At 40.0% G+C, this 16,600-nt stretch overlaps 2 protein-coding genes across 2 annotated transcripts; one reads left to right on the top strand and one right to left on the bottom strand. All coding sequences in view use genetic code 11, as the record gives it.

Annotated features, from left to right (window-relative positions):
* Positions 1–296: 296 nt before the first annotated feature.
* EGR_00066 (Ras-related protein O-RAL) lies at positions 297–9,648 on the bottom strand (the record flags this gene model as incomplete). The annotated part of the gene is made up of 9 exons (XM_024489315.1): positions 297–316; positions 520–667; positions 1,387–1,417; positions 4,839–4,951; positions 5,604–5,778; positions 8,377–8,488; positions 8,651–8,849; positions 9,228–9,298; positions 9,615–9,648. 9 exons carry the CDS (start codon positions 9,646–9,648, stop codon positions 297–299), a joined length of 903 nt encoding a protein of 300 aa, XP_024355993.1.
* A 903-nt stretch (positions 9,649–10,551) lies between these two features.
* Positions 10,552–16,455, top strand: EGR_00065 (hypothetical protein; the record flags this gene model as incomplete). The annotated part of the gene is given in 6 exon segments (XM_024489314.1): positions 10,552–10,946; positions 10,979–11,116; positions 11,136–11,262; positions 11,501–11,841; positions 14,983–15,497; positions 16,388–16,455. The coding sequence occupies 6 exon segments, from the start codon at positions 10,552–10,554 to the stop codon at positions 16,453–16,455; spliced, it is 1,584 nt and encodes a 527-aa protein (XP_024355992.1).
* Positions 16,456–16,600: the final 145 nt, after the last annotated feature.

The raw sequence follows: 16,600 nt of genomic DNA, 5'->3' as shown, positions 1-16,600 counted from the left end.
AATAAAAGCAGAGACGTCTGTCTGTATACAAAAGCTTTCAGACAAAACTCTGATGACTGTTCTTTCAGAGCCGAAATAGGATGTTTTGTGCGGTCACTTACCTTAAAATGAAATTCTTATGGGATCTCCTTACATGAAGTAGGGATAACAAAATGCCGTCTTGGTGGTGCATTAAAGAGAGCACCATCTAGTAAATTGCTTGCACAGTGTAGTTTACAATTTGGGAAAAAAGGTGGCATAAATGATTAGTAATTCAAATATATTCAAAACACAATTAATCCAAAGGGACCAAGGCTTTACCGGTTGATTGGTCGACCTAGAACAGGTTAAGGAAAGTAAATAGCGAAAATACCAGAATACGCCATCAAGCGGATAATAGATTTACATAATGATTGAAATTATCAAATGAGCATTTTTGGAAGATAAAATTAGGAAAACTTCGGGTAACACAACATAAGCTTATAAAACAGACCTGGTGTTTTGCTCGCAAAATTAGTGGAGTAGACACAGTAGACATACGAACTTTCATCGTTAACTTAGCTGAGATGTCAACTGAGACAGCCACAACGTAATCGGAATCTTCTGTAGTGGACGAGGGAAGGAGGGATGAGACGAGAGGTAGGCAAAGTTGAACGCACCGATGCACCAAGGCTTCCCACCACACGTTCTGTGCATTTTGGAACATTTAAAATGTGGGCTTAGTTCAAGTGTACACGATGTATACTTGAGTGGCCAACACAGATAAATTGCAACAAAGGTGGCCAAGAACTTGGGAAAATAAGCACTATCATAGAGGTTTCATTGACCCCTCTTTATTGCTTCAATGCATTACAAAGACCGTTATCAGCTTATTTAAGCTGGTTTAGCCGACTTCGCGTGGCAAAACAGCACATAACATTGCAATGTTGGCAACAAAAATATCCTTTGCAAGGCAAACTGGATACAACAAATAGCATTCGTACTCATTTATAAGTATTTGCAGCTTTTATAACTTCCGTGAATTGAATAGTGGTATGGTAAGCAGAAAAGCGGCATCATGGGAGTTCATTTGATTATCCAATCAAAGCGGCGGTGATCCAGTTGTCAGATATTTCGCAACCTTTGCGTAAATGAATACATTATATGCAATCCATCGCTCAAAATACCATTGATAAAAGTATTTAAATATAAAAATATTCAAAACCCATTTAAAAGGAGTGCTGTCCGGGGCCTTGCTATCAAACGTAATCTGGTGCAACAGCGAAGTCCTTATCCATTAAGAAAAATAATCGGGAATAGTCGCTGCCGCTTCTCCTTTTTTACACATCCGACCTGTAATCGCGCTCGCTCGACCTCCACTGCTCTTTGACTAGAAAAGCGAAATAATTATATTGAAGCGCCACTTACGCGCACAAAGCGTCTTTTGCTTGTTGTTTTTCTGAAAATGAAAGACGACAGATTTATGAATGTCTAACCACAGTCCCTCTACGCACATAATTACTAAGAGTTGCAAACACGCAAAACTACCGTCGATCAGCCCTTCTAATCAGTCACAATTTCGGAGTGGGTGGCTTTGAGCTAGGCAAGACGTTAAAATGAGCTTTTGTCCACCGGTTTTTTTCCCAGGAAATAAACAACAAAATAAAGCATCTTTGAGAGTGATAACTCACACAAACAGTCGCAAAAAGACACTCCCGTCATCCCCTACCAGATCTCCTGACACAAGGATTTCACATTGTGTCTAGGCAAACAAATGCAGCCTCCGTTTTAACGCGATATTTTTAGTACTCAGCAGATTCGGCGGATCTATAAGTGCACTCTACAGAAACAACGTTTTATAAAGACTTTTGCTAAACTTATGTAGATATTGTATCTATTATTCTTAATACATCAATTGAATACTTGGAAAGGGACTGTTGTCAGTCAGATGCGCATTTTTTTTGCAGTCGCATTTGCACCGTAAGGATACAAGTGATAATTTCAAATATATCACCGCAGCATAATCGCTGTTTTTGAAAGCAGGTATGTATGAATGTTCAAACCACTTTAATTAAAAAATTGCTTAAGAATTCTGCATCTGTGACCAGGAACTGTTTGAGCAAGGAGGTAAACAACATCTTTGAGATAGGTTTAGAACCGCATTAGAGATAACCAAGACTGGAACATCCATCAGACCATGAAAAACTTCAAATTTGCTGGAGCATAGAGTAAATTTACAATGCAGATGGCCGAGTTGGATAATACTACACGCTGACCGGGGCAATCGCATGCGTATCACAGTCTTAGTAGTAGTTTTGTCAACAGCACTTTTCGCTTCCTATCAAAACCCTTCCTGTAAATCCAAATTCTTGTTCAGATTAAATATGTTTAGAAAAAATCTATGAATGCAAATGAAATGTCTTTGCTTGGAAAGATAAGCTAGATTGTACTACTAGAAGGAGCTAAACTAATAATAAATCAGCCAATAAATAAATTTCTGGTCAATTTTTAATCTCATTGCAAGTTCTATACATTTATAATGATGGATAAAATAGTGATACTGCGTTATAGTCTGCAGAATCGTATAAGGTGTTTAATTTATAGTCTATTTCGCTTTTATATGCGTGAGTATGGTCAGGATCAAAACAGCTAAGAGATACCTTTGTCTTTAAGTAAGTGGGAGTATTCAGAGGTTTGCATGGGTCATGTCTGAAGGCAAAGTGCGGATTGCTTCTCAATTTGCGTCATCAAAGGAATGAAATGACTTTCTTTAGCTCTCACGACTCCATTTAATCAGCAAAAAGAGGAGTTAGTGGTACATGAAAGAGTGGACATAGGGAAAAATTACGCTAAATTTTTCGCCCGCAACTCCCAGCTGTCCCATAAGTGCAAGGGCTTCTATTAACTGACCTACTGACTTAGTATTAGTAGAAATGTGCAGCCTCAAGTTTTGTCATTATGACACCGAAATGGACAGCCAGAGAAATGACGAAATGGTGGCGATGAAAGTGAATATGGGTAGCGACGTGGCCACCACTGCGAAAGGCCATGAGATAGAGTTAACAAACACCGTTAATCAGTAAAGGTTTTCCAGAGTCTGAAAAAGAAAAAGATGCGATTGCGCATAAGCGGTGGCACAATGCTGCATCACGTCATGCACCACATTCCATGCGACTCACCCACCCACCCTTGAGACATTGCGTTTTTTTGGAGATGGAAAAGCTTTATGACTACCGTTGATTTGCTTCAAATATTCTCCAAGAATCAAAGAAGGTAAGCTAAAAGAGACCTACTAATCTGATATATTAAGTAAACGGTGATAGTCATGTTAATTGAAACCCATGCTTGTAAAACCTCGCGGTGAAAAGGCAATTTTTGATGGCGACATCTCCTACTGTTACAATTCCAAAATAGTTGTGGTAGAATAATTCGAAGAATTTTAAAAATTTGGTCAAGCAGCAAAGCGAGCACGCTTATTTCTAATTTTACCATTAAGATGAATGGAGCAATACACTGCAGGGCTGTTTAAAAGCCTAGTCGAAAACTCAACCCAGGTGCACACTATTTATGAATACCAGCTTGTAAAACGTTTGCATGAACTCTTTCAATCAGATGGAACCGAGTGACCCCTGCACGTGTCTTTCCAACACCAGTTGATCGAAGATTGTTCCATTTTTTTACACTGTTGGGAAAGGTTCGTGAGAGTCGGTTTTTGTTTAGCAATGCCATGCAACTTCAATATAAAAAAATAACGTATCGAGGAGGTAATGAAAAGTTGAAAAGACATTCCTGATATCATGACAAACGAAATCCATTTAAACAGGCGTATTGATAAACTTACCCAATAAAATAATTCTGCATCTAGAAAGCATAAAGGTTTTTTGATATTTGTAAGCGAATTTTTACAGTGTTAAATGTTTTTAAAATATTTTGGCTTACTAGGAAGGCGTTTGGTTGACCAACATTACTCAGGTTTGATAAAATAGGCGTAGAATGGGTCACTATGCCAACGGCAAGCATTAGAAGGGCGTTTCTATGGGGAAAGCATTCCTAATTCTTTTAGCATCGGTGATCTTGCCTTGTGAACGTTATCCGCAAGAAATGTAAAGCAGTCTACTTGTGGCTGCACCGACGACTGTTCGCCGTCCGCACTCATCAAACAACAGAGACCAAGACAGAGTTGGCTTTTTATCGGTTTGAAAGCAGGAAAGAACAATTGCGCTTTTGATAAGGTGACGAAGCTGCAACTGGCTATGAGGTACGAGTCCCGCATTCATTCACACCTCAATTCACTGCAGCAAAAGGATTATCCATGTTCACCAGTGTCTACGCCAAGAAACCGAGAAAACAAGTCAGGGAATTTTTTATAGAACGCAAGGACGAGCCATCACGAAGACAGAGCCTTTTGCTACACCGTAGACTTATTCTTCTAACCGAGCCTAATGCCGCATCTGGCAGGAGCAATTTTTCCAAGTAAATTGCGATCCTTTGCACCTAGAACATTTAAAAGACAAGGCGGTATGAATGCATCTGCATACGCATACCAATAGTTACCCTCCCGGAGCCCTCGAAATAATCCCAGAAAGAAAAAGGGAAACTCAAAGGGTCATTTTACACTATCTATCAGTCGCAAATAATGAAATAACAACAGTAGTGGAATCTGTTGCGACCAGAGAGGAAAGTTCCATATCCCAACAAGGCAAGCAGACACAATGAGTTAAAGGCAGAGTAGAAGAGGGAACACAAGGAAGGAAAGGAAAACTGAAAGGGAGGGATGCAAGCAGAGTGGAAGGTATGAAGCAAAAAGAAAGTGAGGAAGAAGTGGGATGCAAAAGCAATTGGGGAAATAGGGAGTTCGGAATGCTGAGGTGACAATTTACAAAATCTTGCATCTCTTCTTTTTGTGACCTTGCTTGGCGGGCTGTCCGGGCTGGTGCTGCTGTCTCTGAGCCACTTTCAGTTGGTAAACCTCTCGGGCGAGGGTGAGGAAGGCCTACAATCGATACCAGACATTACAATCATTGACAATCTAAGACCAAATGAGGAATTTTTCAAGGCGAAATACAGTGATATCACGCGCTAAATCCGAAACGGTATGGATGATTGGTTTAGCACTAATCCGTAATCTACCATTGCTGCTGCCACAAAAGCCATTGTGATGTCAAGTGGATAGTTAGCTCAGATGAGAAACCAGTGCCGAGCAGAAATTCTGCTCATTATGATACACTTTCTCTAAGAGGACTGTACAGTAAACTGGTGAAAGATGATGTTCAAGTCAAAATGAATGATAAGCACATATACTTCGGGAAAATTAATTCCAAATGCCTGAAGTTTGCAGGCATGTACCTCACTATTATGAAGATATCTGAAACGCACCAAATTAAAAAAAAGATAAAATTCTGAAAATTAACGTAAATTTTCTAGCGGCATTCAAGTTTAGTTTCACGCAAACCCATTTCGCACTTTCAAAGGTGAGTTGGGTACTAAGTACTTCCAATTGCTCTTGAACAACTATAGTACGATAATCACATGGTTTTGCTGCCAAAGATTCTTTCAATCTTCACCGCAAAAGGAAAAAGAACGGAACGTGCAAGGGGAGTTCATACTTAAACTAGAGAAAAGAGACTATTGCAGTTCAGTAGTACCTTTTCGACATTTGTATTGGTCTTAGCGGACGTCTCGAGGTAGGGGACATGGCATTTGCGACAGAAATCTTCCGCTTCTTCCTGCGATACCCTCCGATTTTCTGTCAGGTCCACCTTGTTACCGCAGATCAGCATTGGCACCCTATCGGAACGCTTCACACGCAAAATCTGATCCCTAAACCAAAAGACCTCTGGAATCTCAGGGACGTGAAGAGGCATTAGAGGAAAAATATCCCCATAAACTACTGCCTAACACTACTAGTATATCGGGGGCATTTGGTTAATACCATACGCAAGTTCCGAAGAGAGAATAAATGAAAGAACTCGGCTTTCCACATTACATTAGCAAATCCCATTTGTAAAAAAGGGAAAAAGCAGAACCGTTCAAAATTTCTGATAAAAAGTTCAGCAATGAAAAATCGAATCGAAGGGAAGATGAGATGAAATGGGACATCAGCTCAACATCCTGTACAACAAAAGTGAGGATTGGAATTGAGGAACTAAAGTGAAATCATGGCCTCACAAATGCCTTTAGCATGGAATTACGCATTAACGAAAGGGGATGTCGAATATTAAGTATATTTCCCGATTAGCCAATGCCACATGACTCTTCACGTCGATTTGCTACTCGAAACTAGATTAGCATACAATAGGTTAGTTGGAAGCACATATGCGTGTATGATCGTAACTTCATTTCTCCAGATCAACGCCCTGCCAAAAATAAAAAAAATGAACCGAGTAGGAGTTGATAGAGCTAGAAAGGGAGTTGCTGTTGTTGTTTTAATGAATGTGGACGGGGACAGGGCGTGTGAGGTAAGAGACAAAGCGCCAGGCAGAGATGAATTCGACCCTACTGCAAAGCGTAAGAGCGCATGGTATCTCCCAAAGCATGTTGATATCGAACGCATACGAAAGTAGTACACACAAACACACACGCAGATTATATGCAGTTGCGCCGTTGATGGTGTGAAACAGAATAAACATGAGGCGACTCAGTCGGTCTCAAAGTTCACGCTAAGCCGATGTAAACAGGCGTCATATACCTCTCCACACATACGCATGCACAGCTAACCTCCTACCATGCAAATAAACTTAAAAAAATTGTGTATTTACTAATTTATACGACCAAATGGATTATTGTCATCAATTGAGTTCACGTGTAAACGGAAGGAATGATAAAATACGCAAAACGTTGACAAATAAAATTGTTAAAGTAGAATGCATTTGCGACGTTTTCTCGTCATTAAGCTAACCAGGGTGACAATGGCGTAAGTTGTTTGCAACTCTTATAACCTTAATCAGGGTAAGCTGAGAGGAGTAAACGGATAACTAGATCGTTCGAGAGAATATAAAACATTGTCATCGACAGTTATCACACTGAAGTTACCGTTACCGAATTCATTAATTGCTAGACAGCCGAAATTAGAATGTAATCAATGATGCCCTAAAATATAGGCTATGAAACCGCTACATCCTTGGTCCACTTGGTGGCATCGCTAGGAAAACAAAATAACTGCACTGTTTAACTCCAATCTCATCGAAACGAATTAAAGCGGAATCATTTGAATGTCAGTGACATTTAAAAGCAATGAACCACTTCCTCTGGCAAAATAACCCCATTTAACGCCACCCTCGACAGAAAAGCTGCTGAAAACGTGTCGGATTTTGAAATGAGAATCTAAGGTCATGATTCGATCCGAAAAAACGAAGAAATTAAATAAAAGAGACGAGAAGGCGCCATGTGATAGAAGCGGATTTTTGAGCTCCCACACAATTTGTTGCACAGGCTATACATTCCATTTGATGAGCTATGGATCAATGCTCTTGAATGACGGAGCACAGCAACCGCATGCCATGCCCGCCCACACATGCATGCACCACCACATCTGCTTTCGCACGCCCGAGTGCTCACGTGGTCCACGTTGCCTCTGCCACCGTCGCCAAAGCCGTTCAAATCGGTTCCCCTCCAACGCCTCACGAAGGCTCTCACTTAAATACGCTGTGTGAGCAAGACGCAGCAAGGAATCTTTTGAGGCAAATATTTTACGAGGCAAAAAAGTCAAGATATTAGTAAAGATACACACAAGAAACAGCAGTCTTCAAATCTTTAGTATTTATGAAATGAAACATCAAACCTCTTTGTGATACTCGATACAGGTTATGAGACCATGGTATTCTTATCATCAAAAGTACCATTGTTTAGGGAGAAACTTCAAATTTGAAGATATCATGAGAATTGCATTGAGCGCATCAGAAGCCCCACTAACGCTATTTTAAATACAATCTTCACGGTTTCTCTACGACCCACAGTTGCCGACGAAGTCCGAAGGGTTTTCAATAATCACCAATAAAAATTGAAAAAATCACAATGTTTTTCTACAGATTCAAAACTATGTCCATTTGACCTCAGAAATGAAAAACACGAATGGCAAATGACGTTCATTGCAGAAGTAGTATCAGACGGCTTGAGATGATATAATGGATTATGTCATTTGATAACAGATGCCGCGAATGGGCATGAAAATTTTAAGTGGACGAGCATAATAGTCAGTGGAAAAAGGACAAAACACAATTAGGGCAGCGTAAATGTGCAACAACAGTTGCATTCGCATGCCTTTCGCACACTAATAAACTGCTCGACGATTCCACAAGATACAAAAAAATTAAGTCACTGCACTGACACGTTGGTTGTATGCATAGGTATGCGTTATGAGTGCTCGTGAACAAGTTGCATATCAGACACAAAGCCAAGCAAATATTCACACAGACTCACACAAATTCACCCAAAGAAATGAACGACTGTCTGTCGGTGAGATCGAAGACGAGGAGAAATCCCTCACTATTGCGATAGAAAGTATCTCGAATGCCTGCATAGTCTTCTTGTCCTGCAAATGAAACAACACCAATGTGATTGTTGGCATCAGATCTGCCTCGCTACAATAATATTGAATGGGACGAAATGCGATGAACGGTAAGCTCTCGTAAAAAGGTAATGTGGAGCAAGTTTGGAAGAAAAGTGCAATGCATTTAAGATGCAACCAATTTACCGGCAGTGTCGAGAATATGTAGTTGAACATCCTCACTACCGAACGATATCTTCTTTCGGTAGGAGTCCGCCCGTGTGGGTTCATAGTCCTTGACAAATTCATCGTACATGAAGTAGAGCGTGAGAGCACTCTTGCCCACACCGCCAACACCAGCGACAATCAATTTAACAAAGTTTTGCTGTTGTTGCTGTTGAGTCATCTACGGAAAAGATAATCAATGTATAAAAACGAAGAGCGGGCAAGGGTAAACACTAGGCACACAAATGTATAACATTGCAAAAAACAAAATTACGGTACTCGACATGGTGCACGTGATTGAATCGCGAATAATTCGTATGATCTAGCATAACGTGTACAATTTTACATCATGAATAGCTCTTCTGCACTAACAAAATCCAGCTAGGATTCCTGCGACTAAGGTGTTTGGGGAGTACATTCAAGTGTTCAGGAAGGAAATGAAATAACGGGACAACTAGTAATTAAACCAGAGAAGTGCGCTAAAATTTTGCGCAAATAATAAGGGCACTCCGACAAAGTTGCACAAGATTACAATGACGTGGGGCAGTCAACGACAAACCTCAATCAATTTGTCGCGCAACGGCAGTGGTGAGACTGTGGGCCAGTAGACTGGTGCAACTTGAAAACGCGCTATAGATCAGCAAGAAAATAAAATATGCGAATGGCAACATCCAGTGACAATATACTAAAAATAATTATGGTTTTATTGTCAAAAATAACATTTGTCTAATATTGCTCTAAGTTTAGAGAAATACCAATACATTTTACAACGCAATCCCACATCAAACGATTATTAATTTAATACAGAAAAGTAAATAAAGTTCCCGGCCAAAAATTGTACAGACTTCAAAGATTCCATTAACTATATAATCTGCAATTAAGCAAATGTGTTAGAGGATATCCAGAATTAAGGACAAAATTTAAAATGTTTCTGTTAATTAACTACCAAAAGGTGTGTAATACGATAGCGGTTTATCCATCGGTTCTGGTGAGGCGCCACTTTTGTACTTTGAATTAGCTCCCTTGTACCTCGCTGGGTGGGCTGGCCTTTTGGGCCATGCCAATAGCCCAGACACCTTCTCCGTGCTAAATATATATTCTGCCCGAGTATTGTATCTTCTTTCGTCTTCAGGGAGTCTCAGAACGCTACAGGCGAAATAAAAGACTACTACCAATTGAATCAGAACCAAAATCACGGAAGCATGCGGTTTTAGTGACAGTTATTCATTTTAGCGCCTAATGTTTCAGCCCGAAACGAATTGTTCGGCTGCTGCGCAATATTTACACTGTTTTAATGTTTCTTTTAGAGGAAAGGCATAGATACAAATCAATTTTCGTGACAGAGTCGACGCCTTTGCGGATCCTCACTCCACTTAACCCTACACTAGTTTTCCCTACTCACTTCCTTTAATATGTCAAAGCTAAACTAACTCATTTGTTTTAAGAGTACAAAAAGCAGGGAAGAAAAGACCTACGACCCTCGTCTCACAGTTGTCTTATCATTTCTGTAATAATTTGTGCAATTGCACAATCCCTTAAAAACGCAAAATATGAGCTTCACACGTGTGGCTAGACCTTATCTAAACCATAGCAAATAAAATTTGTTTTGACAATTTTCATTGCTGATTGTAAAAAACGAGTATTTGGAAAATACTTCATGGGTGTGTGTATTTGACTTACTTAATCCCTATAATCTTTTGCGTACCATACAGCGTCTTTAATTATTGATTTTATTATTTAATTGCAGCTATGCGATTTTAAGAAATTAACTTTCCAATTTTTTTGATTACTTACGTTTGTTTGAATCTACTTAGCTGTAAGGTCATCAACGAACAAATATCTTGTGTGCATTTCGGTCTTGAGCTTTCGCAATATATGTCTTAATGGAAGAAAAAAGTGAATCCCGGGTTCCCCCTCCTCGCGTCCGGATTTTTGAATGCGCTCATGATGGAATTCAGGAATTATTTAACCGAGACTCGAGTAAGGCTACGAAGCCAATGGATGAGCGCAATTTTCCAAAATCATTTTGGATTCCACCAACGAAGGAGCATTCAAGGTGTTCTGATCCCTCAATGGAGAATAATCAAGACGGATTTTGTATTTCGCACAGAAAGTCAAATTCCTCGCCTTCTTGTATTGGCACTAACGCTGCATATCTCTCCGAACCCATAGACCATAACAGGCAAAAGAGTTTAGATACAACTCAGAACTTAGACCGCAATCCAAAGGAAAGTTCTGTATTATGCAACGCAGGATTTGTACAACACACAAGCAGGGGGTATTTGATTTTTTTAAATTTTATCTTTGCAGCTCCTTTCATTTCTCTGATGCGCGACAGACTGATAGCCTTACATCACCAATATGTGAGCTACCGCCAGAGTTTCAAATGGCAATTAATGAAAATAAACAAGTTTACTTTCTTAACCACGAAACAAAACAAACCACATGGTACATTTTATTTACCTAGCCTAGTGTTAAGGTTCGACCCGCGGATCCCTCCGGACGAACAGAAATGGGGCATGACGATAGAGGAATTAGATCAAATTCATGTAAACTATGCGAGACGCCAGAAATTAAAGACACATTCCTTGGAGGTGAGCATTGTTTTATCCTAAACACAGGATTTTTCACTACTTTAAGAAGTCATTCGTGAGTGAGAGATTCCCTAAATTAGCCAAACACTTCAAAGCATTGCGTATATCTATCGTTACTTTTTTTGCCAAATTTGCATCGATATGGATATCAAATATCCATGCTTTTGGCAAGTTTATATCCGGAAAACAAGACATTTATACTGTTACGACAAGTAAAAACTTTGACTTTTATTGGAAGGGCCATCGGCAATTACCAGCTTCTCCGATATCAGTGCTATCTCCAATTGACTCGGCGGGAATGAGTGGTGTAGGTGGAGGAGGTGAGCCCACTAGTTGCTGCTCCACGTTGCCTGGTTCTCCAGGCAACGCAGCCGGTCAGTTGGTCTCGGGAGGTGCCGGAGGGGGAGGCGTTAGACCGGCCTCAGTGCCGCGAATGCAGCATCCGGGACCTTTCGCCATGACACACGTGGCGCCTACGCCGCGTGCCCTCCCCATGAACCTCCTTCCCCCTCAGGGCTCTAAGCCGATGGCGTCGCGACAACAGCACCAGCAACAACAGCAGCACATCGCGCATACCAAGTAAGCTTCTACGTGTCTCTTCCTTCATCCCCCATCTCTTTTACACATACACTCACTTCGATTTTTAAATAGCAAACAATAAAAATATTTGATTCAGGAATGGCACAAGTATGCCGATAAATAAATTCACGAAGGTCCTAATAGTATGACTATTGAATTGCTATGGATTTGAAAAAATCAGTTTGGTGCATTAATGTGCGAAAAAAGCGTTTTGACTTTACAATACGTAAAAGTCAAGCTAATACATTTATTTTCAAATAGCTCTTGAAAGAGCAGTTACCATTCTTTTTGCTTCCACCTATATAAGGCCTCGCTAAAGACACACTTCAAGTAATTTTTAAAATATCCTCGTTTTTTCACATATCTCATACTTTGATACTTGTTTCATTTCTTCCATATATAATGGTAGAAAGTCATAGTTCTGCGTTTTGTTCAAGTGAAATCTAACATATTTCTTACTGGACAAAAAATTCCCATAGATCGTATGGTTCAGCTTTGTAATCTTAGGGTTTTCTTAAAGCATGAACTTAAGATTATTTAAAATAAACTAAGAACGAGAAGTTTTGGATCCAAACAAAATGGGGACCATTATAGGATCAATGAGTTATTTGAAATTCAAAGTTGCTCTAGAAGCTTATTTTTAGCCCTCAAGGGAAACTGAATTTATTGTAAACTGGACAAAAAGTAGGTTAGTGATTTAATTGATGTTTGAATATCCACTGACTGTCAAGTTGCTCACCAGCTCCCTTCACATCCTTCCAAAGTTTGGTCCAGATAACTCTAAACTTGGAAACTTATATTGATTTATTCAAAGATCAATGTTTTGCTATTAAAATTCACAAAATGGAGTGCACAATTTTTATACATGAAATTCAGTGGAATGTAAGAGTATAGGTTGCCATTAAGCATTGAATGAGAGATCTCTTTTTGTATTGTGCACAAAAATGGAAAGTGGAGTTGGTGGCTCCAGATCGACCTCCTAGATCTTGCATTGCATGAGCGCGTTGATTAATGGTACTGGAGACGAGTCAGATCACTTGTATCAATAAAGTGCAAGCCTTTGAAGCTAAAGTCTCGAAGTTCTTGACCCCTTTTACATCTCGTGCTCCATAATTTAATTTGGCGATAGATATATTCTTGCCTTCTATTCTCCAAATCATTCATTCATGGAGGTCTGACAGGTTTTATTTGATTTACCAAATTACCAAAATAGTGACTTACAGAACTTCTTTTGCATTGCTTTTTGTTGAAAATCTATTCTCGCTATTAAGAATCATTTGAGGCAAACTTCATGATATGCTAAAAATGCTCGTAGATTTGTGTACGACGATGGAGATTATTGTGAAATATGTACATAGTGCTAATGAGTTTTGCACAATCGATCAAGCTGAACAAACCAAAACAAGTAATCTTTTTTTGTCATACTCTTTTAATGAATACGAACCCTAAGTTTACCCAAAATTCTAAATCCATCTGGCCTGTGATGTCACTATAGCGTCTAGGTTAGTTGCTTTGTAACTTTTTAACTTGAATTTTCGGTAAATTTCTTAAGCTCATTCAAGGATGCGATGCTGCATTGCTCCGCCATCGCGCATGAGACCAAAGCTAAGGACGGAAAACGAATTTGGGAAAATGAATAAACTAGAATTTTTTGGTGACTTTCTACCTTGACTGACATTTAACCAAAGAAAAGATGTGAGTAGAAACAGGGATTTGTAGATGTACCCCATGTTCTATGAATAGCATTTATATTATGTGAAAAGTAAATGTACCCTGCCAAATTTCCAAAGGAATAGCTTTCAGTACACAATTTGTTTGGTGGGAAAAGTACCCAAAATGTCACTCGGCTTAGTGCATAACTATGCGACGTTTGTGGAGGTTAGTTTAGAAGATCATTTCAATTGAATAAACCTTTACAAATTTGATCGCGCTACCCGAACGAAATTAAATGGGTTTTGATTCACTTCAGTATGCGTAGTATTCAAACGCAGTTCAATTTCAGCTGCCCTAAGTACAGTGTTTTTTCCACAAACTATTGAATTTCGTAGTGAATTGAGGATTGTGCGACAGTTTTGCGACTGTAAGTTTGTAGCTAAAAAAAGTACGACCATAATCGACAAATTGTCCAATATTTCTTGATAAATGCCGTCCTAAAATAGGCGTAGGCTTTATCTAAGGGCAAATTTAGTAACACTCTTTCTTTGTCTAGCCAAATGTGCACCTCAATGTTTTGATATAACAGGTACACCACTTTCTTGAGATTTTCTGGATTATGCATATCCAAAATTGTTGATCATGTTCGAGTAATAAGGGACACATTGTAGAGGGACTCAATTTGTACTTTCATGTGAATTTGTCGTGCATGCAACTCGACGATAGCAACTCCTTAGCGAACCAATGTGCTTTGGGTGGTGTGTCCACTTACAGATCATCAGTCTTTCCTGGTAAAAACAGTACTTTCTTTGAAGAAACACAAGATGTGACATTTTTTGGCCACTGTTTTACAAACTGGCGTCTGACTTTAAATAAGGGAGGTTTGGGTATGCATAGGAACGCTATAATGCTAAAAGGGGTGATGGTGAAATTTTTAAACTGCTTAAAAATAACAATTTCTTTCACTAGTCTTGTATTTTGTGACTATTTGTTTCTTGATTGACGTATAGTTAATGGTGTTATTGGTAGTTTCACTCAAGCCATGCATGAAAATAGCTCTTTTGTCTTTTTTTTTTTTTTTTTTTTTTTACATTTCTTTGATCTGGTATTCTCGTTATTGCGTCGCCCTTCAATGGCAATGCGTAGCCTTGTAGACAAATGTTTATGGGCTAAGTTTTTGAAGCGTGAATGGTGTTGTCAGAGCCATCAACAGCTCAATTATAGGGATCATGGCATGATGGCCTGAAGCACAGCGCAATGTTGCACTTGTTTAAAATAGTGATCATGTCACTAAAGTTTTGATTTTGAAAACATCTAAATTGGCTGCATAGCTTATCATCAACAGAGCTGAATTATGCCCGAACAAAAATTTTAAGCCATTAATAGTTTAACCAAATCGTCTCCATCTTCCCGCAGCATCACAAATTTCATGACAACAAAGTTGCGTTCAATTTGTGTGCAGATAGACTTTCGGCATTTGCTTTGTAGATCATCAAGTCAGCCAGTCCCTATGACAGTGAGTGGTGTGTCAGGCAACGCGGACTCCTGTATGGGCGGCGGTGGCGGAGGTGGGTCGGGCGGCTACGCTCTCGGTCCGAGCTCCTCCCTCACGAGGCTGCACCACCCTAGTTACGGGGCGACATTGTTTCCCTCGAGTGAACCACTTCCTGCAACTTCCTCGGGCCACTTGGCTCAGGACATGGAGGAGCTGTCGCTGAGCCGCGGCACTGGTGAGACGCCTCTTCCACACCTCCAGCAAATGTTCTGCACCACACCCCTCCTCCCCCTCCTCTCGCAGTCCTCCATGCCACCCCCCGGCACCGCCCCCACGACCGGTGAGTACGGTGTCAGCGGATCCGTGGCCACCCAGCAAATCTCCTCGGCGCAGCACTCGCACCAAAGCAGTATGGACAGCGGCGTAGGGCCCTCCGTGGCCGGCGGGCACTCAATTCCCAGCGCCAACCAGACTCCCGAGCACACCAAGGTGGCCTGCTTCGATTCTAGTGAGTCATCCTACCCTTTTGCGTGCACACGCACACATCCATGGTTGGACGCTTGCCTAATTAGACAATTTCAGTCCTTTGAATCATTCATCAAGTTCACTTTCACGTAGGCATTTACAATAACTTTAGAATCACTCAGAGTAAAGCGTGACAGATGCTGAAATGTATTATGGGTTATTTCACGTGAAGCTTAACTAGTACTTGAAGGTTCTCATTGTTGCGATGCCGTGATGGAGCACCGTATTTTAATGCAATTTCAAAAATGCCACCGCACTTCTTTAAGACGCTTTACGTAATTGGGGTGCAGGTAGAAGCACGGTACCACGGTGAATAAGTCCCCACTTTCTTGAACAGAATAAAAGGCCAATTCATTTGAGATTAACGCTAATAACTCAGGCATTTTCAGCCATATTTTAACACCTCTGATTGATGCATAGTCGTATGACCTTTCGTTAATTTGGATTTAGCAATTCAATAGTAGTTCATGAAATTAATTTTCAGAATGATGCAGCTTGATAGTTAAAAACAAGGAAGAATGTGAGTTTACTCTTCAAGAAGGTCCTACTAATGGTTTTTACTACCCACTTTTAATCCCTCTATATCTGCACAACAAGGCATTTGTGAAGGAGAACTTGCCAGTCTCGGACCCTACATCTAAACTTACGAAGATTTGTTCGGAATTTCCTGGCATGCTGAGTGTTGGATTCAGATTAATGTACCAGGAATACGTTCATATCATCATTAGATGAAGCGAACAATGATTCCGATCTGTTACCATTTTTGCGTAATTTCATATTCGTAAAAAAATTTCGCGTGAGTGATAGTTCTGCCGTTGATCTATCCACTTTGTTTAGTCGATTTAGGTGATTGTTGTTTTGTTTTTTCTGAAGGACATAAAACGTACTATTTGCCGGAATTTTGGCTAGTGGGAAAATTCGTAGTGGACAGCACTGGGTAGATAAAAAACCCATAGCATCCATTTGACGCGAAAAAATCACTTACTTGTGGTATCCAACAGTTCAGCATGTTTAAAATTACATCTAAAAGTGGATGAATTTGGGTTGATGAAATAACCGATCATACTATTGATACTTTTTGATCAG

Source organism: Echinococcus granulosus, assembly GCF_000524195.1.
Source record: "Echinococcus granulosus chromosome Unknown EG_S00001, whole genome shotgun sequence".
In the NCBI taxonomy this organism is placed as follows: Eukaryota; Metazoa; Platyhelminthes; class Cestoda; order Cyclophyllidea; family Taeniidae; genus Echinococcus; species Echinococcus granulosus.
The sequence above is the reverse complement of the archived record's forward strand: the minus strand, read 5'-3'. Positions and strand labels throughout refer to the sequence as shown.